Source organism: Folsomia candida, unplaced genomic scaffold (genome assembly GCF_002217175.1).
Source record: "Folsomia candida strain VU population unplaced genomic scaffold, ASM221717v1 Fcan01_Sc001, whole genome shotgun sequence".
NCBI lineage: Eukaryota > Metazoa > Arthropoda > Collembola > Entomobryomorpha > Isotomidae > Folsomia > Folsomia candida.
In genome coordinates, this window is record NW_019091193.1 from 3,700,902 (window position 1) to 3,723,162 (window position 22,261).

Here is a 22,261-nt window from a genome sequence, read left to right on the forward strand (position 1 = left end):
AGATCTCGAACTTAGGTTAGTCTGCATTATCAAACTGTTTTATTGTGCTACGAATGCATAAATACTGCAAGGCAAAATTGCAAACAAGGAGATTCCTGCGTCATCGAATCTAGGTTATTTGCATAAGGCATTCAAACTAGTCATTACGGACGCAACTTGAATGAAAGTACATACGAATTGATGATTTTATGTATTTAGTAATTTCATACAAAACACACTCATCCAAAACTGATTTAGGGTGAGTGTCCTTACTACTAGGGCTCGTAACATGAAAAACCAAATAATGTAGTACAATGTAGTACTATGACATGTACATAAGTTCCCACAGTAAATACTGTACATGTACATATTTACATACTTCATTTAATACTGCTTAGTTTTGTTTGACAAAATATTACTCATGAATTGGCAGATGCATGTTTAATTTGCACAGAAATATATGTATGTTGTCGTGTTAAAATATCGCGAATCGCACATCGCGAATGAGGAATTGTGCCTAAAATTGTCAATTGTGTAAATACATGTACACAATGACTGATTGATTTAATTTAATTTACTTCATTTCTTGTTAGATCGAGGTCTCTCGGGCACGCATTTAAATTCGTTACAATCGATGATAAACTGAAAATGAAAATGCCTGAATAAACCAATGACAATATGACAATTCGTGAGGCAGTTTTTCCTGCGTATTAATCTTAACAAACGTTTGCTAGGTAACAAAGTCGTGGTGTGAGATTTCTCTGTTCAGTACAATGTGCAGAAAATATATGGTACGCAATTCATAATTACCAAATTCTTCATTTGTGTTCCGCATCCCAATAAGGAATATGTGTATGTGCATATTCCTACATAAATGTACATATGTTGTACGTAGATAAGAAAAATATATACATACATATATACTAGCCATGCTTAATTTTTTACGTATACATCATTATACATGTATCTATGCAAATAAATGTGTTCACCGTACACGTAGCAAAAAATATCTGTATCAATCACTTTATATATTAAACGACACATGCGTATGTATATATCATATCTGTAGATATGTATGTAGCCTTTCACCCTCAATTTAATTCCAAGATAGGAAATACTTTGTGCTACAAAGTGGATCGTATGTCCTGCAAGTCTGAAGAGCAAATCTCGTGATTAAGATCGATATGGTTTGTGATAACGTAGATCAGGCCATTTTTTTCTTTCATGGGCAAAAAGTTTTTGCATGCTGATTTTATGTAGAATTTGTTCCCCATAGAAATGCGTTTTGCTAACAAAGAAATTAGAATTAGTGAATGCAAGTAATTTGTATATATTATGTAACTATGATTCTAATATTTCTAATCATCAAACAACTGGTCAAAATTTTAAACTTAAAGCAAGGAAAATATGATGCAGGTACAAAATCAATGTGTAAACTTGAATATGCATGTAAAAGCTTCTAATAATAACTGAAATTATTTTCCTCCTTCATGAAAATATTTCATGGAAATTAGTTTTTTCATAGTAGAAATGCGAGGCTATTCTCTGCGAAATTGATACTGGGAATATTAAATAATTCATGGTTGTTCTACTACAAATATTTCTCAAAAAAAAATTTCAGAGTTTATTAATTTGAAAAACTTTATTTCGCAAAACCACCTACAAAAATAGCTTCCAGCTTCCATTGGAAATAACGGAAACAACGATCATAAAACTTATCCAAAATGGAGTTGCAAGAAATTCGTGGAAATTTAGAAAAAATGATCAAGGAAAATAAAATTGTCGTCTTCTCAAAAAGCTACTGTCCATATGCGTAAGGTTTCCATAAAAAAATTTTATTAAAATTTATCTTATATATAGTTTAATTTTTTAATGTTTTTACAGGTTAAAAGCGAAACAGGTGTGTACTTTTTTATTTATTTTCTGAAACTTTATGTACATATGTCCATAATTTATCAGAGCAAAATTTACTTCAATTCTACAACTTATTTCTGCAGACACTTGACAACTTGACAAAGAATTACCTCGTAATTGAATTAAATGGACATCCTCAAGGTATTTAAAATTCATTACATTTCCATGACATCCAAAGTAATTAACGAAAAATATTTTCTTAGGGAGTGAAATTCAAGAAATCTTGGCTCAGATGACGGGTGCCTCTACCGTTCCTCGTGTCTTTGTGGGAGGAGTCTGCATTGGGGGAGGAGACGACACGGTCCGATTGTATAAAAGCGGAGAGTTAGAAAAAATGATTACAAACTGAATTATTTACATGACAATCAATTTGTAAATTAATGTTTATTAAAAAAAACAAGAATAATCATTATAAAAATAGTTTAACTATGGTAATTATTACTCTCCGCCACCCCCACCCATCCTGGTTGGATCCATACTAGGATAATACACCACTCCCGGTGGTGCCATAACATCTGGTGCTAAATTTCCGGTAAAAAATCCACCCAAACCACTCCCACCAACGGCCCCAGTGAAATCTGGTAATCCTGGCACACCCACAAGTTTACTCCCTCCCGCACCTGTTGGATCGCTATCTTTTTTACCGCCCCCACGACCCCAACGCACTGTTAACCGTCGTCCAAGTAAAATCAATTTATTAAAACTTTTTTCACTCGCTAACTCTGCACTTTCACGCTTTGTAAATTGTACAAATGCACACTGTTGCTTAGCAACCATGGATATACTTCGGATTTCTCCTACATAATGAAAACTTGGAATTAGTTCTGCTTGAAATAGTTAATTACATAAAAATAATTATAACTAACCAAACTGATAGAAATGATCCCTCAAGTCCTGTTCAGTCATAAATTCTCCAGTATTTCCAATGTACAGGGTAGTAATGGATTTATCCTCCGGCGGAGTCAATGTCGGTAGCGCCGTTGCTCTTCGCAACAATTTGTCCGCCACGGGATCATTGGAACCATAGTAACGATCTCGAATATTTTGATCGGACAATGGATCGTCTGGGTCCGTTGGCTTTTCGTGACGGTAAGGACATTCTTCTCCTCTGCTGCATTCACCTAAAAAAAAGTAATATGAATTACATTGCCATGACAACTGAAGGCATTGAAAAATATATTTTATAACTATAAGAATAAAAACGAACCTTTAACCCAAAAGGAGCAAACGTGTGGCCGATTTCTTTTATAATACGGCGTAGTTCGTGCTAATTTCATTAATAAGTCAGACGGCGCCGTTGCCTTGCCAACCTCGCCCAACGCCACCGTGTTGTCCGTTGAGGAGGACTAAAAAATAATACATAAATTGTCATGGTAGCAATTTCAATAAATAATTACAAATAATTTCCTTATTTATGCTTACCTCCACATTTTGAAGATAATATTCCTTATTGACATCGCTCCTGGGCAACGCATCTCGAACTTTGAGAGCATTATCTCGAACTTGAGTCGGCAATCCATACTCCAAATCCAACAAACATGTTTGACAAACGTTCTTCAATTTTGCACATGTTTGACAAACTTCTGTTTTCTTGAAACGCATTTTTGCTCCGGGACACCATCGAAAAATTGTGAAAGGCCGGTTGCAAATTTTACATTCTTGACCAAAACGATCCTTCGTCATTCGGACATAGGGGTTGTCGCCCAAACACGTTTCGCACAACAAGGGGAAGTCCTAATTCATTTAAAAAAAGTTAATTTCCATGTTTAGTTTTATTATAAATTTTTAATTCTTTACTTACCGAGTCTTCCCAATTTTGTCGGTTGTACGTGTTTGTTGTCTTGGACATAGACATCTTGTTTTGTGGGTGAGTGCAACAATGGGGGTGGAGTTACTAATTTATTTGGAAGAAGTGTAGTTTAATTAAATTTTAAATTTCAAATTCGAAGGAAATATTTTTGTCAGTCAATCAACATGCAGGCTTCACTTTTGTTTAACGTTGAAGTTACCGGACAAAGTTTGAGTGCGCAGGGTTTAGTCATTGTTGGTGATTCGTGAGCCTTTTATTTTCTTATGTGTTATGGAAATTTTCATGAGAATTATTTTCAAACAAATTAATTATAATCCAGCTCATTGATCATCCGAATTAGTTAATTTTTTACACAGTCGGAAATCCATGTATAAATAAAATGATATATTATACCATAGAATTTCCCCATTAATAACATAACCACAGAAACAACATAATTATTTCCATGAAAGTGTCCAATTATTTTTAATTAGACAATTAGTCTAATTTAGACTATTTATATTTATAACAATTAACATAGCAACACTTTCACAATCCCTTTTGACATTTATAGCATATTCGCAGTTATTTTGACTTTCACTACATACTTATTTGTCTATTTAGAGAATTTCCAGTAGGGTTAAGTAAATAGCTAAAGATTAAAATGGTTTCTCAGAATAATTAAATATTTCACAATTCCATCAAATAAAGTTGAGAAAAGCTACGCAATGATTCGGATAGTTTAAGGAGCGTTACAAGGAATTACTTAGTCTTATCGACATATTTACTTTTGTACATTTTGGAAGACACATTTTATATTTCAGACTTTTACATTTTACATGAAGAACAAAGTGTTTAATCTGGTTTACTATGAGTAAACCTAAGAAATTAAATTTGTTGAACACGACAAAAAACAGAGGGTATGCATGCGTGGATAATTTTTTAAAACAACTTTCTATGAAAAGTTGCTCTACTTTCAACAACTTTTGAAGAGGTTAGTTTTTGCAAGTTGAGAAGTGCCGAGATGATTTGAAGCATGAATTGTGCAACGAGGTTGGAGTAGTAGATTCGCGAGATGGGGATTTCAACTCGCCATGATAGTCTAGTGGTTAGGACCCCGCGTTGTGGCCGCGGTAACCCAGGTTCGAATCCTGGTCATGGCATGCTATATTTTTGCTCCTTCACCTTTTGAAATTTGGTAAATTCTCTTACGTAGACCTTAACGCGGACCTTCTACTGTATAAATTTCTTTTTGTATTGCTTCGTCAATTTCATTATAATTCGGTCATGATTTCACTGGTTTAATTTTAATTCCATTAATTATAAAAGTAATCAATTAGAAAATCGGAATAAAATTTGTTATTTGAAAATTGTGGAGTATGGATGGATGGATGCGTAACGTTGAGAGGATGAATAAATCATGAAGTATGGATAAAGCTCGAAATATAACCTGCATTGATAAATTTACAATTGTACGACTTTTGCCGGATTCGGATTTATTTAAATTTTTGACTCTTATGAAAAGTTCTGAATGTGCAAAACATTGAGGGAACACGTGTAAACCTTTGTAACCTTCGTAACTGTGTAAGGTTTGCATAAGCTTTACATCGTAAGTGTGTAACTTTTACACATATAAATTTATATGGACATTTGATTTGCAAGCTTTACTAAACTTGCGCACTATAAACGCAAGCTTTTTGCTTGTAAAAAAATGTTATCAATAATTTGAGTTTTTGATATTTGCATTTTCAGTTGAATTCAGGGTTGCTATAGGTTACGCAGCATTCGCGGCAATTTTTAACAAAAAAATATTTGCAAAGTTCACTCATCACTCATGACTCGAGTAAAAAGTGTGTAAACTTGCAGACCTAACGCAGTTACGTAGCTACAACTTGTTCCATGGCTACAACCTTGATATAAATTAAATCCCTCATGGTTTTAAAGTGCGTAAGTCGATTTTCTTTAGAAATGGGTACAAAGAAAAGTTAGTAAGCTTACAAACCTCATGCAGTTACGAAGGTTACAAACGTTGACCTCAGTTCCCTCAGTGAACGTTATACAAGGGACATGTATGTATTATATTTTCAACTTTCTCCATGGAGAAAGTTGTCCGACTCGATGTATTTTATGCATACTGTATTTAATAAATGCATGCCATTAAGGCCGAATACGGTTAGGTATGTGTTTATGATAAGAATTACGACGGGTGATCCGAGGTGGAAAACATTAAAATTTGCCAGCTACAGCCACGAAAAAAATTCAGATACCCAAAGATTCTTAACTTTTTCGTCGCCTCTCAATTTTTAACATAATTAGAACAACTGAATATCACCCTGACGTGCAGCCATACACAAATATTTTACATAATGGATAGATTATTTGACAAAATTAAGAAATTTTTTGAAAGCGACCAAAGCCTAAGAAAGCAAAAATATAGCATGCCATGACCAGGATTCGAACCTGGGTTACCGCGGCCACAACGCGGGGTCCTAACCACTAGACTATCATGGCGAGTTGAAGTGACCACCTCGCAGATCTACTACTCCAACCTCATTACACAATTCATGCTTCAAATCACTTCTACCTGGCAAATTGTTCATTAATAAAAGTTTTGAAAGTAGATCAAGTTTACATTGCATTGTTGGCCGTAGTATGAAAAAGAAACCATGCACGCACTGCACACCTTCAATTTTTTGCCATTTATTTATTAGTTCCACCGATTCCACCTCACTTAATAACACATTGATTGCATGAATGTTGAAGATTAAAGAATTCGGAGATTAAGAATAATTAACAGGTTTCATAATTAATTCAAAGACCCTCGTGTAATTGATGTTATTAGACATATTTTGCATGCGTACAATTTACATACACACGTTCAAAGTAAACCTGCGTACAAATTAAGCATTTTGGAACATTGGGTTTATTTAATGTCGATTTATGTTTTATGGACATAGATATTTACAAATGCATATAAGATGGGAAAATTTCAGATGAAATTCCTTGTAAGTATTACTTTTCCTACGAGATTGATAATATAGGAATAATTTTACTTCTACATTACATTACAGACAATTTTAATCGTGTAAAATTTATACAAGAGCTGATTACAAATATTCCTACATATTTGAAATTTCAGCTTAAATTTCTACACGTGTGACTTCCATGGACATACTGACCACAAGTTGAGCACTGCACGGGGGGACTGCTCGTGTCATCAGACCCCTTGCTTGGCCACACCCACCACGTCGAAATTTTTAGCGACGAACTGGATGCGGTCATGCAGTGGTGAAATACGTTATAAAACGCCATTCCTGCGATAAAAATAAGCTAATTCTTTAAATTCTTAAGTAAGTTAGACTCAAAACTATAACAATTATGAGAAATTAAACTAACATGCGATGTAATGGTTGCAAATGAAAATCAATTTTTTTAGCTGAGAGTTTGCTTGAGTTTTCTTCTTGTCCCCAGCTCCGACAGGACAAACGTTCGAATTGCAATTCATTTTATATGAAAATCATCGCTATGCAATTGAATTTGTTCATGATGAAGTTCAAGCATTGCGCATCCCCGGAGTGGAAATAGTAATTCTAAAACCATTGTTTAAATCGCAATGCGTTGATGATGACGATAGTGAGTGAGTCAGGTTAAGTAAGACAATCTAAAAATAGTATAATGCATTGTTTTGCATTTGTCTGTGTCTGCATGCATCTGTACAATACACAAGTTGCCCGTCTGAATATGTATATAAGAAGGTTAAAAGTTCTACCATGTCCAGTACGTACAGGTTGACAGATTTTTTTATCAACACAATTCACGTCACTGTCTCAAGAAGATCCGTATTTGTAATGAAACTTGCGTACATACATAAATATGTACATACATATGTGCAAATAAGGTTGCTTACGAGCTTAGGAAAAAGCAAAGGTGAAAGGTATTCATAACTTGATGACCTGTTATGTTTCTCTAGTTAATATAATTTCTTTATTTGCAGCTGGGAAATTCCAGGTGAATTCATGTTAAAAGCTTTTACGCAATAAGGTTACATATGTATGTATGACATTGATCGAGGATTTCTTAAATGACGAAATAAAAACCCAGAGTTAATTATAATTGTACATATGTAAATATGTATGACTGTTCTGAACATGAATCGCTTTCTCTCATCCTCAGCCCATACAATAGAATAGGGGTAACATTTTTATTGGGGTCCGAATATTGTATCCTGACTCAAATATCTTTTTTGTTGGATATTTGAGATATGTATCGCAAATACAACTAACAAAAATGTTTTATGCCTTAGTCACTCCAGGAAATGCAATCACTTCGAAAGAACATGCTGTCATGACGTAGAGTACGTGACCCATATTTTTCTCCCCAAAAAATGGCAAACTTGTCACGTGGAAATTTGCATAAGTTCGAGGTGGAAATTTAATACGGAGAAATGCATTTCTAACAGGTTCTCAATTGGATTTTAATGTGGCGACGATTTAAAAAAGACCAAATTGACGATCCAAGTTTATTCACAGGTTGCAAAATTTTGAATCTACCACTACCAGCCATATGTATACACACATCTAATATCTTTTGCAGATCCCTGGTACATTTTAAATAAGGCGGCAACCTTCTTTTTATTAATCCCGATTACGGCAAGCTTCATTTTTGATTTTCTTGGAGGACTTTGTCAGGTGGGATGGCCTGATATTTAATACTATGCAAATATTTTAAATAATTGGTATCGGATTTTTATTTGCAGAAAGATTATAAAAAATTTCAAAGATTTTTCTGGATATTGGTCATCTTCCTGACCCCCGTACATCCGGTATCCTCGTTGCGGGCTCTAATTGCGGAAAATTCTGACCCAGATTTACTTTCAATATTTATGCGACCAAGCATTTCATTTCCAATTCATCTCTACGTGTTATTATATCTCTATGCTATCTTCAAGTATGCAAAGTACTTGAAACATTCGGAAGGAATGATATCGGCATACTCGAATTATGCTGAGTTACAGAGAAACGAGCAATTCAAAGTTTTTGTGATACCGCAAAAATGCTTGACAGGTTACAACCAATTAAGAATTAAATTTAGATCTTGTAATTCATTCTAATGTTTTGTCACAGTTGACAAGGCACCGATTGGCGAAGGAAATTCGGCCGTCGTGTACAAAGGAACTTTTAAGAAGGGCACATTTTTTAACACAGCAATTATTCCGGTAGCAATTAAAGTATTTGCTTCGAATTACGATGATAGCGTTTTAACGGATGAGTTACGCAACATGGGTCGGCTAATGAAAAGTATGGGCAAAAAGAAGCCTCCTAACTTGGTCACCTTTATTGGGGCGTGTTTCCAAACGGAAGGTTATTTAATAGATTCATTAGAAAAACTACCCGACAAATTGTTGGGCTTTAAATATATGGATTCCTTAGCCCCACCTTCAATATTGGGACGAGTGAGCATAGTAATGGAACTCTGTGAAAATGGAAGTTTACTCGAATACCTGCAAAGCATGAAGAGGGTACAAGCCAGTCGACCTTTTTCAATCGTTATGGACGCCTTGATCCAGCAGATTCACACGTGGACTTATCAAATCGCGACAGGGATGGAGTACCTGGCGTCACACAATGTAAAGTATTGTGATTAGGTGATAAATATTAACATTGAGGGTTTTTATTACAAGTTCGTATCGAGACATAATTTTGAAATTTTTTGCGAACTTAACACCAACCTTTTAACATCAACCCAGCGCGAATTCGCAAATGCATTTTAAGCCATTTTTTTGCGAATTTTGATGTTTTCGTAACCTTGCATGCTAACGATGGGAACTCGTAATGAATACTCTCATTATTCGCTAAACTCTAGATCGTGCATTCCGACCTTGCCGCACGTAACGTTTTATTGGACGATAAACTTGTCGCAAAAATCGCGGATTTTGAAATGTCTAGAAAACTGTATGATTACCAGACTCATATGATGACAAACCAGCAGGTATACGTAAAAAATTGTCAAAACTAATAAGGAATTTTCTATGAGGATCTTCATCGTTTAGGCGTTTCCTTGGAAATGGATGGCACCCGAGAGTTTGACCAATTTGGAGTTTTCCACGCAATCCGACATCTTTTCATTTGGTGTGCTTATCTGGGAAGTATTTTCTTTGGGAGATTCGCCATGGCCAGGATGTGAATGGACGTCCAATTTCGCGTCGCAATTAATGGATGGGATGCGTCTCCCAAAGCCAACATTTGCTACGCAAACAATGTAAAACTTTCTCTAACTTATTTATTTCGTGACTCCTTAGACCGTAGAATTTTTTATATAATTGCATCACTTTTTATTAGCCCACAATTTTCCCGTGCCCTGACCCTGACGCCGCAAATGTGCACATGATAAGTTTTTCAATGTTTTTAGATACGACGAAGTAATGCTTCCCTGTTGGCGAACTATGGCGCAAGAGAGACCTTCATTTTCTGATATAAAGCAAATTTTAGCTCCAATTAGAATAAGGCAACGTTTGTCGAATTTGTGAAAAGATATATAATAAGATTTTTGATTAACACAATTCACGTCATTCTTTCAAGTTCTGTAACCATTGATTTACATTAAAACTTAAGAAACTTGCAAAATTTTTGCTTACGAACGTGAGAGGCATTCGCAAGTTTTTTTTATAAGAAAAAACCAAGTTTAACGAAGCTATGATATATAAGAACACCGTCCTGACTTATCGTAAATATGCTAAAAGTATCAAATTTTTCTGCATCACTATACATACACTCCAAGTAGCCTAAAAAATAAATATCCTGATAGTGTTTTACATTATTGCATTTAAGTTTAGATATGGTAATTTATTCGCAGTGTAATATAACACCTTTTTGTACAACTTAAAACTTGATACATACATAATCTCTCAAACATTTTAAGCTTTGGCGTTTCAAGAATAATGTCATTTACAAACTTAAGTTATAAATACATATTAGTTCGAGCAAATTGGCATTACCAAAGCTATAGTTTAGGACTTTGACCCAGGCTTAATGAATATCGGACGTATATAAATAATACCAGAAATAGCTGATGCAATATTTTTATACAGGTATGGGTATAATTAGTTGATTTATACATGCATATCATCGCGTTCCTCCGCCATTAAACTAATAAAACACCGTAAGAGTGAACACCCACCTAATGACGTGGATGAGACGACAGGTGCGACACGGTGACGCACGGTGCTGCTTGAATTAAGTACACAAACCAATTAAAAAAGTAATTACTAAATCATGTTCCTTCCTCTAACATGCATACCTCTGATTGATAAGCCTTCGCGATAAGCGATGGTCGATTCTCCATAAATTGTTCACCTTTAGGATCACTTGGTTCAGTGAATTTACGCATCGCTTATTAGCCGTCCAAATTTAATTTTAATTTGAAAACGTAATTATTCGAAAGAAGAGATGGCATTTTCACGCAATTTGGGCGTGGTGCTAGCCTTAGCAGCAATTTGTACACTCGTTTTTGCAGAGAAAGGTGAAAATCACGACTAAATAATTTATCGCGACATTTTCAACAATTTGACAGAAAATTTTAAAATTTTTCAGATTTCAACAATGCAAATCTGGTAACATTCCTGAACAACTCGGCCCGCTATTTTCGCGATGAATTGATCGACACGCCGATCGAATTTGATGAAGCCACAGAAGTGACGATTAATAATGCGGATTACATTTTGAGTGGAACGATTTCGTAAATAATACCTTTTCAAATTTACGTTTTGAAAGGATTATAGAACATTTTTAATACATAGGCAAGTCCGCTACCCGGGTATTTCTGCAATGCGGGCAAATTATATTGATGGAGATTTGACATATAACAAAATTCATTTGGAGGCCGAGTTCCCATCGGGAATTTACTTTGGTAAGAATTTTTCCCCAAACTCTTCAATAACTTTTTCAAAATATGGTCATTCATATTTCAGGAAATTTTGATTTGAGAGGACACGCTCTCAGGAACCAGTCCAGTTTTGGTGGATCTGGAAACTTTTCCATATCTCCATCGTTCTCTCCAAATATGTGGTTCTCTCACAGCGTCAGGTTCGACGTGGTGGACAACTTCATCAAAGTACGAGATCCATACGCCTACTTGTCTGATACGAGTTTGATCACGGCGAATTTTTCGGGATTATTTAACGGGACTGAAAACATTAGTGAGGCCCTCAAAGCAAAAATTATTACGGATCTTGGAAACTCGTTGAGGGATTCGTTCCGTCGTCAAGTCGAATTGTTTTTAAGAGCGAAACTGACAGCGCATTTTCAAACTGATTTTGACGTAAGTCTCACTTTCCCCGTAAATCTAACAATTATTCAATACAAATTACGCGCGCCTCTAATCTAAAAGAAACTTTCTCACATTGCCCCACACAAAAGCTTAACGTACCCCAAACCCGTTCTTATTAAACTTGTAAATTTAATCTTAATCCTATTTCTTTGCAGCAAGTCTCTCTTCCCGACATTCTAGCAGGAGTGACCCTCCCACCAAGAACGACAACCGTGGGATGTGTGTACTCCTTAAGTGACGCTTTATCCCAGTGGGGACATGAGTTGGTGTTGCGAGAAGGAAACGAGACAGTGATCTCGTCCAACGTCGTTGGTGTGGAATATGGACAAGTAATAATGGAGATCGTCACAAAGAAGACAGTCGTAATTTCCACGGTGTAAAGTTTTGTCTGTGAAATAAAATGTTTGGATTTTAATAAGTATGTACATAATTCGTGTATTAGCAGAAATATATACACAAACATTTCTTAACATATTGTATATGCGTGTATGAATGTATGTTCGTACTATCTAGAATTGCCAAATGCATATACACATACATACTTTACTTTATGAATATATCCATATGTATACATACATAAATACGCTGCATAAGTAGCCTCTAAGTTTATTACAGTATTATGAATGTGCCGAAATAATTCATTATATTAAAATGCATTATATAAAAAATAGAATTTCGTCTTGACACGTACATAGAAATATCCATTATTTTTATTGTACATATACTATGTAGATATGGAGTTACACAAGTCACAGTCACGAATGATCTCCCGTTTTTAATCTCAGAAATAAATATTTAACTTATTTACATACGTAAACATAATTGCATGTTCATCGTCAGTTAAACCTATTGATCGACGATGATATTTATTATCCAACGTATATTTGCTACATACCCATTTATATAGATATGTATGTATTTGCTTGTACAGGATGAATCGGTAACACGTGAACGCGGGCGATCTTGAATTGCTCCGAAACGGGTTGGAGTTTCGGTTCCAAATTTTGAGCATAACGACATGTGATTGTTGACAAGGGCTGAGCAAAAAATTAGCTCTCTAGATTCAAAAATGACCCGACCATTGACCTTAGAGTAAGAGGGTACCATAAAAACACTTTCCAAACTTAATTCTTCGTACACAGACATAAGTAACCACTTCAAAACTCAAGGACAACAAGTTTCGAAAGGCCAGATACATAAGGTACTTAAAAATGAAGGTCAATAACGACAAGCTCGTACCAAAGGAAAACCATCATGCCTCAAACACGAGTCCGAAAAGTGCTAATTAGGCCCGTACTTAAGAAAATTGACCTATTGACCTCTAAGGGCAACTCACCACCCCAGAGAGCAGTGGCACGTCTAACCAAAGTGTCAGAGACTAGTGTGCGTCGAGCAATTAAAATTTTGGGGCAGCCAAAAAGAAGAAAAATCCAAGTCAATCAGCTGACTGGGAAGCATAAAAAAATAGTCGTCTGACCTGCAAAAAAAATTTATGTGAATTACCTGACAAAAGGTAAAAGTGGCTTTTTAGTGTCGTTGGATGAAGAATTATTTTCCTTACAAGATACCAACAGTCAGAGAAAAATTTACTATACAACCAAAGGAGAAAATAATTCCAGAAGATTGGCCATCCCGCACACGGAAAACTTTTGCAACAAGTTCATGGTGGTAGGTGCATTATCTGATCGTGGTGTCCTCCCACTTATCAAAGTTCCACAAAAAGTGAAGGTAACTACGAAGTACTATATTGACTTTGTTTTAAAACCGCTTTTGGAGATTTATGTCTCAAAACTAAATGGCCAGGACACCATAAAAGTGATAGTTCATCACGACGCAGCGTCATCGCACACCGCCCTTTTGACCCAGGATTACGCCAAGGACTTAAAAGCTAGACTCGGGATAACAATCATCCAGGATAGTGAAATACCTGTTAATTCACCCTATGTAAGTCCCATGGATTTTTTCGGCTTTGGATATCTGAAATAAAATCTTTTCTCCGCCACCCAAAAACTTTTGACGGAGTTTGGAAAGTTTTGAGAGACGAGTGGTCAAAAGTTGACCTCGCCATGATCAAATCAGTGTACAAAAGTTGAAATCACCGATGCCGACTTGTAGCTCGAGAAAAGGGCTTTCACATAAAAAATGTTCGGGACCTCCACTCCAAGCCGTTCAACCAGTAATTTAAGGTCAAAAACGTTCACGTGTTACCGATTCAACCTCGGTAGACCGAAAAAGCGATGCAACAATGATCACAACTATAGCGCGAAAGTTTCAGAATTCAAGTCAAGTTTCACCCCTTTGCGTTCCTTAAACACATACGTACATAACACAATTTTAATAATTTCGAATTACTTGTAGTTCTAATCCTAAGAATGTGAATGCATAAAGTGACTGTCTCTCCGATTTAGACTATATTGATTTTAAATTGTTCACATCCAAAAATAAGCACAACAGAGTTTATTCATTTTTCTAATGCGCGCGTTATAGCTCGTGGCAGAACTTTCAAACAAGTTCTAAGCAAAACTTAAGCTTTTTCACGCTGCAGCTCCAAAAATGGAATAATATCTATTCTTAATTTCTACTTAATCTGAATCTGAATTTATTATCCTGAAAACTGTGAAAGCTGGAGATGTGAAAACTCACGATGCCAATATTTGACATTTGCAATATGCTATTCGTCGTCTCTCAACTATTTTGCTTAACGGGCACTACTCTTCCAAACTTCTTTAACGATTACACCCTCCAGTTCTACCTTCTTAACGACGATCCCAGAAAGCCTGTACAACTTTCTCAAGCCGCCCCGTACTTTGACCTGATCCGTCTCAGCAATCCATTCACGCCTTTACGAATAGATGGCTTCTTCTACACTAAGTCTGACCTGTACCGTCTCATTGTACATTTGCCTGGCTCCGTTACCCACACCCGGAAAAAACGTCAAGGTCCTTTAATCACTTTTTTAAACCTGGATATTAACCCGAGCAAAATCGTGTATTTTAAAAAGCTTGCCACTGTCCAACTAAGAATTGCAATCTTAAACGATAAACCAACCTACATATTTGCCCATTCCAGACATCCCGCCTCTTCGAAAAGATTCTATCCGCGTGCATTCCTTAACCTTGGGGGCACATCGAGACTTGTAATTTTCTCCAGTTCGCCCCATCTGGTCCTCTATATACCCTGCATTGCGTGCCAATCTGCCCCGGAGGAGGCAGAGATCACGAATTTTGTAAACCTAGATACCATCTTTACCTCGAGAAATAAAAACGCGTGGAATAACGTTGTCGTAGATTATGATGAATTCACGTGGTGGGGAAAGTTCGAAGGTAAATGTGGCCCTAATTTGGCCCACTACGTGGACATGTATCCACCCAAATTGTGCGCGGTGATGGTACTTGGCGAGAAATTTAATTTCACCTGGATTTCCTTAAAAGAACATGACGAGAACAAGTTAAAATATATGGACCGCGTGATCAGCCAGATTTCGTTTTATCACATATTTTCTGAAAATTTCAACGACGAGGTGTTTGTCCCATTTAAACTGAACTTTAACAACTTTAGGTTTGCAATAGTAACCGAAGTTCCGGCCGTGATGAATAATTTGTACGGAATTTACTTACCGTTTGATAATGTGACGTGGATTTGCATACTATCGGCGTGCCTCGCTACGGGAATGCTGGGACGGCGGGACATAAAACTGGGAAAGATAGCACAGGGGATTGAGGTCACGTTACGTCTCATCAGCTTCCTACTGGGGCAAGGTGGTTCTAGTAGCGTCGCAGGGTTTAGTTCCAGTAGAAACGCGAGGACTCTCATCGTGACTGGCTGGTTTTTTGGGGTGTTCATCCTCATGGGTAATTTGTACCAGGGGTCGATTTTCTCCTATTTGACGGTGAAAATTCCCCCAAGAGTTCCAGAAACGATGGAGGAGCTCCTGGAATCTGGGATTACAATTGTGACTTCATCATACAGCTGGTTTGGGGGAGCGAAATACAAATCTCTCCTTAAGGATGAAATCATACCGGCGCTAGCGTCCAGTTTGAGAGAGAATGAGAAGTGGACGAAACTACTGGAAAAGTTTAGCGGCAAGATTGAATTTATGAATCCGGATTTATTACTTTCCGGGATTCCTGACGCATATTCGAATTTTACCACCTTTCTGACACGTAACAAGTCTAAAGATCTAAACACTTTTGCCGTGATGGATAGGGAAAATGGCTTAGTAATTACTACCAAAGTGCTAAAAATTGTAGCGAAACAGTTAGTCCTGGAAAATCGGGAAGAAACGTTTTTCAACATTGTGGGAATTGCATTCATTTTTCGAAACTATTTGTCTGGAATTATGATTACGGGATTTGATCATTTGTTCGAATCGGGGATATTTTCACGGTGGGAAAAGTTGCAGAAACTGTGGGAAACTTTGTACCATGTGAGAATCCTAGGAAATGTGACGTACAACAGGTTTTTCCTGAAAGAAATGGGCGGTGGGAGGAATCCTGTCGAATTTCATGAGAATCAAAGTGTATCGTTTGGGGCGATTAGATACTTTGTGGTTATTTGTGGGTCTTTGGGAGGAGTTGGGTGGGTAATTTTCTTGGGGGAAATTAGGAAGTATTTTATCAGGATGATACGTGCAGGGTGGAAAAGGTTGACAAAGCTTCAGATAAAATTCGTACAATGACTGCTTAAAGTTTAAAATATTGGATTACAGAAAGAAATAGTACCCTGGCAATTAATGGGTTTCCTAAAATTATATATTGCACATTATTAGACACTTCTGGTAACCATATAATATAACTATATATTGCATATCTACTTCCATAAAGCGTTAGTGTTAAGTCGCTGCCTGCCTGACTCTGTGATCGAGTCCAAGTTACCCCGTAGAGGAGACAAAGAATGAAGCGGAGCAAAAACTGCATGCATGAATTTTCTGCATGAGTCTCACTTCGCCTGCACGTGACTTTCACGTACGTACACTTGCCATCAAACTCAAATTAAATGTTTTAATATATAAACACAGTGTGCAAGTAAATTGAGTGTGCAGTATACATACATCACATCACTCATCAATAGTGGTTATCATGATAAGTGATCTTGATAAACACTATTAATTAATTATTTTAGTGTGAGAAACTCCACCCACAGCGAGTGGCATATCAATTCCAATGTATTTTTGACGCTGAATCCAACGCCAATGGTTTTGACCTCCGAGGCCCCCGTGACCTTCCCGTGACCGTGGGGGGTAAATATGGCTTATTCGTTATGTCGCATATCAATTCGAATGTATTTTTGACGCTGAATCCGAATCCGTCAATAGCTTGGCGTTAATTGTAGAAGTTAACGGGGTTTATGGAACTTAACGGGAGCGTGAAGCGTGGGAATTTAAATAGTTAGCTATGCAGTTACTCCCACGCGACGGGAATTTAAGTAATTAGCTATTCAACTACTCCCACAAGGGGAAATCAAATTGTACTGTGACCAGATTAATTAAAATGCAGCATGTATGTGGTATGACAAAGTCTCCACTGGGAATTATAGTATGGGAAGTATAGTATGACGGATTTTTCGCTTTGGGCACACCCCCCACTGGAACCCTAGAACCCGGCCTTGGCCGGGCTATACGCTAGTGTACTATGAAATCATGTATACTTTGAACACGTAGACTATATCATTGTATCCGACCTTGATAAATAAAACAAATACTTTGTGTCTAGGTCTTTACCGATACATAGTATCGGTTGCAGGTTGGTTAATAATTTAATACGTAAACCGTCACGTATAATACATGTGTGGAAAAGTAAAAGGGAAATTATCTAAATAAATAAGTTATAATTTTTCCATTCTCTATTTCTTAGAATGAACCGACTATGGTTATCTGGGAGTGGTTGTCTGACCGTGGTTATCTGGGAGTGGTTGTCTGATGGTTATCTGGAAGTGGTTGTCTGATTGTGGTTATCTTGGAGTGGTGGGTTTCTGGTTGGGTTTATCCGATGGTGGTTATCTGGGTGGGTTATCCGATGGTGGTTATCTGGGGAGGTTATCCGATGGTGGTTATCTGGGGGGGTTATCCGATGGTGGCTATCTGGGGGGGTTATCCGATGGTGGTTTTCTGGGGGGGTTATCCGATGGTGGTTATCAGGGGGGGGTTATCCGATGGTGGTTATCAGGGGGGGTTATCCGATGGTGGTTATCAGGGGGGGTTATCCGATGGTGGTTTTCTGGGGGGTTATCCGATGGTGGTTATCAGGGGGGGTTATCCGATGGTGGTTATCAGGGGGGGTTATCCGATGGTGGCTATCAGGGGGGGTTATCCGATGGTGGTTTTCTGGGGGGTTATCCGATGGTGGTTATCAGGGGGGGGGTTATCCGATGGTGGTTATCAGGGGGGGTTATCCGATGGTGGTTATCAGGGGGGGTTATCCGATGGTGGCTATCAGGGGGGGTTATCCGATGGTGGTTTTCTGGGGGGTTATCCGATGGTGGTTATCAGGGGGGGGTTATCCGATGGTGGTTATCAGGGGGGGTTATCCGATGGTGGTTATCTGGGGGGGTTATCCGATGGTGGTTACCTAGGATGGTTATCATGGGTGCATATCTAATAGTTGATATATTGGTTGTCGTGACCACTTTACTTTAAACTAAAGTAAAATTAAAGTGAAGTGGAAGTCAGTTGCGGGTATGCAGGATTGGCCACTTTAGTTGAAAGTAAAGTAAAACTAAAGTGAAGTGGAAGTCAGTTACGGTATGTAGGATTGGCCACTTTAGTTGAAAGTAAAGTAAAACTAAAGTGAAGTGGAAGTCAGTTACGGTATGTAGGATTGGCCACTTTAGTTGAAAGTAAAGTAAAACTAAAGTGAAGTGGAAGTCAGTTACGGTATGTAGGATTGGCCACTTTAGTTGAAAGTAAAGTAAAACTAAAGTGAAGTGGAAGTCAGTTACGGTATGTAGGATTGGCCACTTTAGTTGAAAGTAAAGTAAAACTAAAGTGAAGTGGAAGTCAGTTACGGTATGTAGGATTGGCCACTTTAGTTGAAAGTAAAGTAAAACTAAAGTGAAGTGGAAGTCAGTTACGGTTAGTGTTGCCACAAGCTGAGGCGAGGTGAGTTTTTAGGCAAGCTCAGCTCACCTCACTTTAAATGAGTTAAGTGAGTTGAGCTGGGGAGGAATTCAATTGGTAAATAGGCAAGGCGTAAGCACAGATTTTGCTCAGCGAGCGAAAGTTGCGATTCAATTAAAAGTAGACTTACAATGCACATGTCAGACATGTTTCGCACGGATCTTCTTGAAATTAGCACTAAAAAATCAAGGAACTAAACACAAACAATAGTTAGTATCACATTTGAGCACTTCTGCAGAATTCGCGAAGTTAGGAAGATTTCAAGTTGGCGAAAACGCGTATTTTCACCATGCGAAACTATACGGAGTTCACCTCCTGCGTTTCTCTTCGCCAGGTCATCAGTTTTAGCATTTCGTTCAAAATCGACTTTATTAATTTTCCTCTGGAAAATTTCCACTCAAGTTCTCATGCGTTTTTCATCTGCGGCTTTTAAATAATTTTTTGATAATTTTCAGTATTTTAAATGTATTCAGTTATTTAGCTTTACTCATTGTGAAAGAAATGTAAAAAATCGAGTCACTATTCTGAACCAATTAAAAAATACTGATTTCCACTGTTAATTTTCAATTAAAATATTAAAAATTGTTATATTATTTAAAAGCCACAGATGAAAAATCGGATGAGAACTTGGGTGGAAAATTAATAAATTCAATTTTGAACGAACTGCGAAAACCGATGACCTGGCGAAGAGAAACGCAGGAGGTGAACTCCGTATAGTTTCGCATGGTGAAAAAACGCGTTTTCGCCAACTTAAAACCTTCCTAACTTCGCGAATTCTGCAGAAGTGCTCAAATGTGATACTAACTATTGTTTGTGTTTAGTTCCTTAATTTTTTAGTGCTAATTTCAAGAAGATCCGTGCGAAACATGTCTGACATGTGCATTGTTAGCAAAACACTTAAGCAAAAATTCCAATTCAATTACGAAAAAATATGCTCAGAACTGTCTTATCTTTAAAAGTGCTCCGGACTACTTTTATCTTTAGCGTAACTATTTTCTAGGCTAAATTTTGTTGTGTATAAACGAAAATGGCAGTTCCGTTGTTCGTTCTACAAAATGAGAAATGAAAAATACCACCACTGACAACTACTCGACAACTTTCTGAATTTGAGGTTCGGAAGAACACCGGCCTTCCGTGATGGGGTTCATGGAATTAGAGTGGTTGGAACCTTTTTTACACCCACGCCAAAATACTAACCACGTAGTCCCAGCCGAATCAACTGCTCTTGGGTTCTTCCGATCTAAAGTTTGCAAGTTTGCCGGTCCTCCGCCAGTTTATTCACTCATTTCATTTTTGTTATTTCCACTTTCTTGACTGTGGACTTCAATGATTGGAACTTCTTTTTCAGTTCCACGAGGTCACGAGGTGGGCGCGCGAAGGTCACTGCGTTGACTTTTTGGGCGACGAGGTGCCAAAACCTCGTTTTCCGTTCGTTCATCAAACTCGAACTGAACTTGCTATACACTGCGTCGTAATGCAATCCAACAGCCTCCACAAGAGCGTCACATTCTCGAACCGAGAAATTTGGCCGTCATTTACTTTCTGAGAAAAAGAGGTAAATAACAATTTTTAGCCCGAGTCAGGGCTTATGGAACCGTCATGTCCGTCCGTCTGTCTGTCTGTCCGGCACGAGAGAGCCAAAACGGCTGAACCGATTGACTTGAAATTTTTACCATATGCATATTGGACAAATTTAGGAAACGAGTTCGAAGATGGGCGAAATCGGTCCAGCGATTGACCGGTGGGGGTCATCGGAGTGGGTGGGGTATTATGCACCAAAATTTCAAAACTGGAGTAGAGAGCTGAAATTTGGTACAGAGGTTGCTACTGGCTCATACTAGATAAAAATGACTTCAAGTTGGAAAAATTTTCATCTTGAGTGACCCTATGGGGTGACCCATACCGATTTTAAAAAATCATCATATCGAACTGAAATTTGGTGGAGAGGTTGCTTATGGGTTTTAATGAAAGACTATGATATGACATTGGTAAAGTTATTATCTGGAGCGACCCTATGGGGTGACCCATACCGATTTTTAGAAATTGCTTTAAAAAGATGAAATCCGGCACAAATGGCTTCTCATTAAAGAATATGAAGTTAAAAGTGAGCAAAGTGCAACCAGAGTGACCCATACTGATTTTTAAAAATCGTTATATCGAGCTGAAATTTGATATGGAGGCTGAAAAAGTGAAACTATCTAACAAACTTTTAACCATCCACAACGCGGAAGTTGGTGATATTATGTCGGTCAATTCGGGAAAAAAATTAGAAGCGGGCTCTGACTTATTGAGTAAGGGACTATGTCCCTGACTCCGGCTATATGGAGTCTGCACTGTAGGTTTTTAAAATATCTAAATCCTTATAAGGAATAATATGGACAAATTTTTGTTTCCTCATTTACTTACTTATTTTATCCTCCATCTTCAAATCCACTGGATCCATTATCAAGTCAATTAATGACTTGAATTAAGTAAATAAATGAGCAGAATGTGATAAAGACAATAACACAACAATAAAATTCGCGCGAATGAAATTTTTCGATGCTGTTGACCTTTAGGAAAAGTTACGCAGAGCTAAGCAAAAGAAATCAAGAATACGCAAATGTTTGAAATAGGCATGCGTATGTCACAAAATGAATTGAATCGCATTTTTTGCTAAGCAAAATTTACGCTGAGCATTGCCTAAGCAAGAAACATGCTGAAGCATATTACAATTGAATTCCTCCCCTGGCTTGTTTACAAAAACTCAGCTCAGCTCACCTCACTTTAAATGAGCTGAGGTGAGTTGAGGTGAGTCGAGCTCATTGGTTGCCTCTGAGCACGCACATAAATACTTAAATATGTTCAGATTTTACTAGTGCAACTTTGACAGTTGGATTTTCATTGCAATATAATTATATTATTTGTTCAAAAGATCACATACCATTATACAATAAGCTGTTCGTAGTTTAAAAAAGTTTTCTACTATTTATACTTGAACATACAAAAATTGTCACTGTCGGATTGTCTGCAACCTGATCGTGAACTTTAACGCCGTGTGACCTATTTAAAAACTTAAAAAAACACCTACGAATGGTAAGATTTCATTAATAGTATTAATTTACTACCAAAAAAGTAGAAACTTGCGACATGCACAATTA

At 37.2% G+C, this 22,261-nt stretch overlaps 3 protein-coding genes and 2 non-coding genes across 5 annotated transcripts; 3 read left to right on the top strand and 2 right to left on the bottom strand.

Moving 5' to 3' along the window:
* Window positions 1-1,518: 1,518 nt before the first annotated feature.
* On the top strand, window positions 1,519-2,299 carry LOC110849720 (glutaredoxin). The gene is made up of 4 exons (XM_022097160.2): window positions 1,519-1,792; window positions 1,864-1,879; window positions 1,977-2,034; window positions 2,097-2,299. The coding sequence occupies exons 1-4, from the start codon at window positions 1,704-1,706 to the stop codon at window positions 2,240-2,242; spliced, it is 309 nt and encodes a 102-aa protein (XP_021952852.1). The 5' UTR covers window positions 1,519-1,703; the 3' UTR covers window positions 2,243-2,299.
* On the bottom strand, window positions 2,247-3,902 carry LOC110849709 (pre-mRNA-splicing factor RBM22). The gene is made up of 5 exons (XM_022097149.2): window positions 3,695-3,902; window positions 3,316-3,627; window positions 3,101-3,239; window positions 2,760-3,014; window positions 2,247-2,690 (listed from the first exon to the last, which is right to left on the bottom strand). Exons 1-5 carry the CDS (start codon window positions 3,746-3,748, stop codon window positions 2,332-2,334), a joined length of 1,119 nt encoding a protein of 372 aa, XP_021952841.1. The 5' UTR covers window positions 3,749-3,902; the 3' UTR covers window positions 2,247-2,331.
* Window positions 3,903-4,773: 871 nt separating this feature from the next.
* Window positions 4,774-4,845, top strand: Trnah-gug. The gene has a single exon. It is a non-coding gene; the product is annotated as a tRNA-His (tRNA).
* A 1,276-nt stretch (window positions 4,846-6,121) lies between these two features.
* Window positions 6,122-6,193, bottom strand: Trnah-gug. Its single transcript has one exon. It is a non-coding gene; the product is annotated as a tRNA-His (tRNA).
* Window positions 6,194-11,035: 4,842 nt separating this feature from the next.
* LOC110863063 lies at window positions 11,036-12,486 on the top strand. The gene is made up of 5 exons (XM_022112289.2): window positions 11,036-11,200; window positions 11,272-11,416; window positions 11,478-11,587; window positions 11,649-11,998; window positions 12,163-12,486. Exons 1-5 carry the CDS (start codon window positions 11,128-11,130, stop codon window positions 12,385-12,387), a joined length of 903 nt encoding a protein of 300 aa, XP_021967981.1. The 5' UTR covers window positions 11,036-11,127; the 3' UTR covers window positions 12,388-12,486.
* Window positions 12,487-22,261: the final 9,775 nt, after the last annotated feature.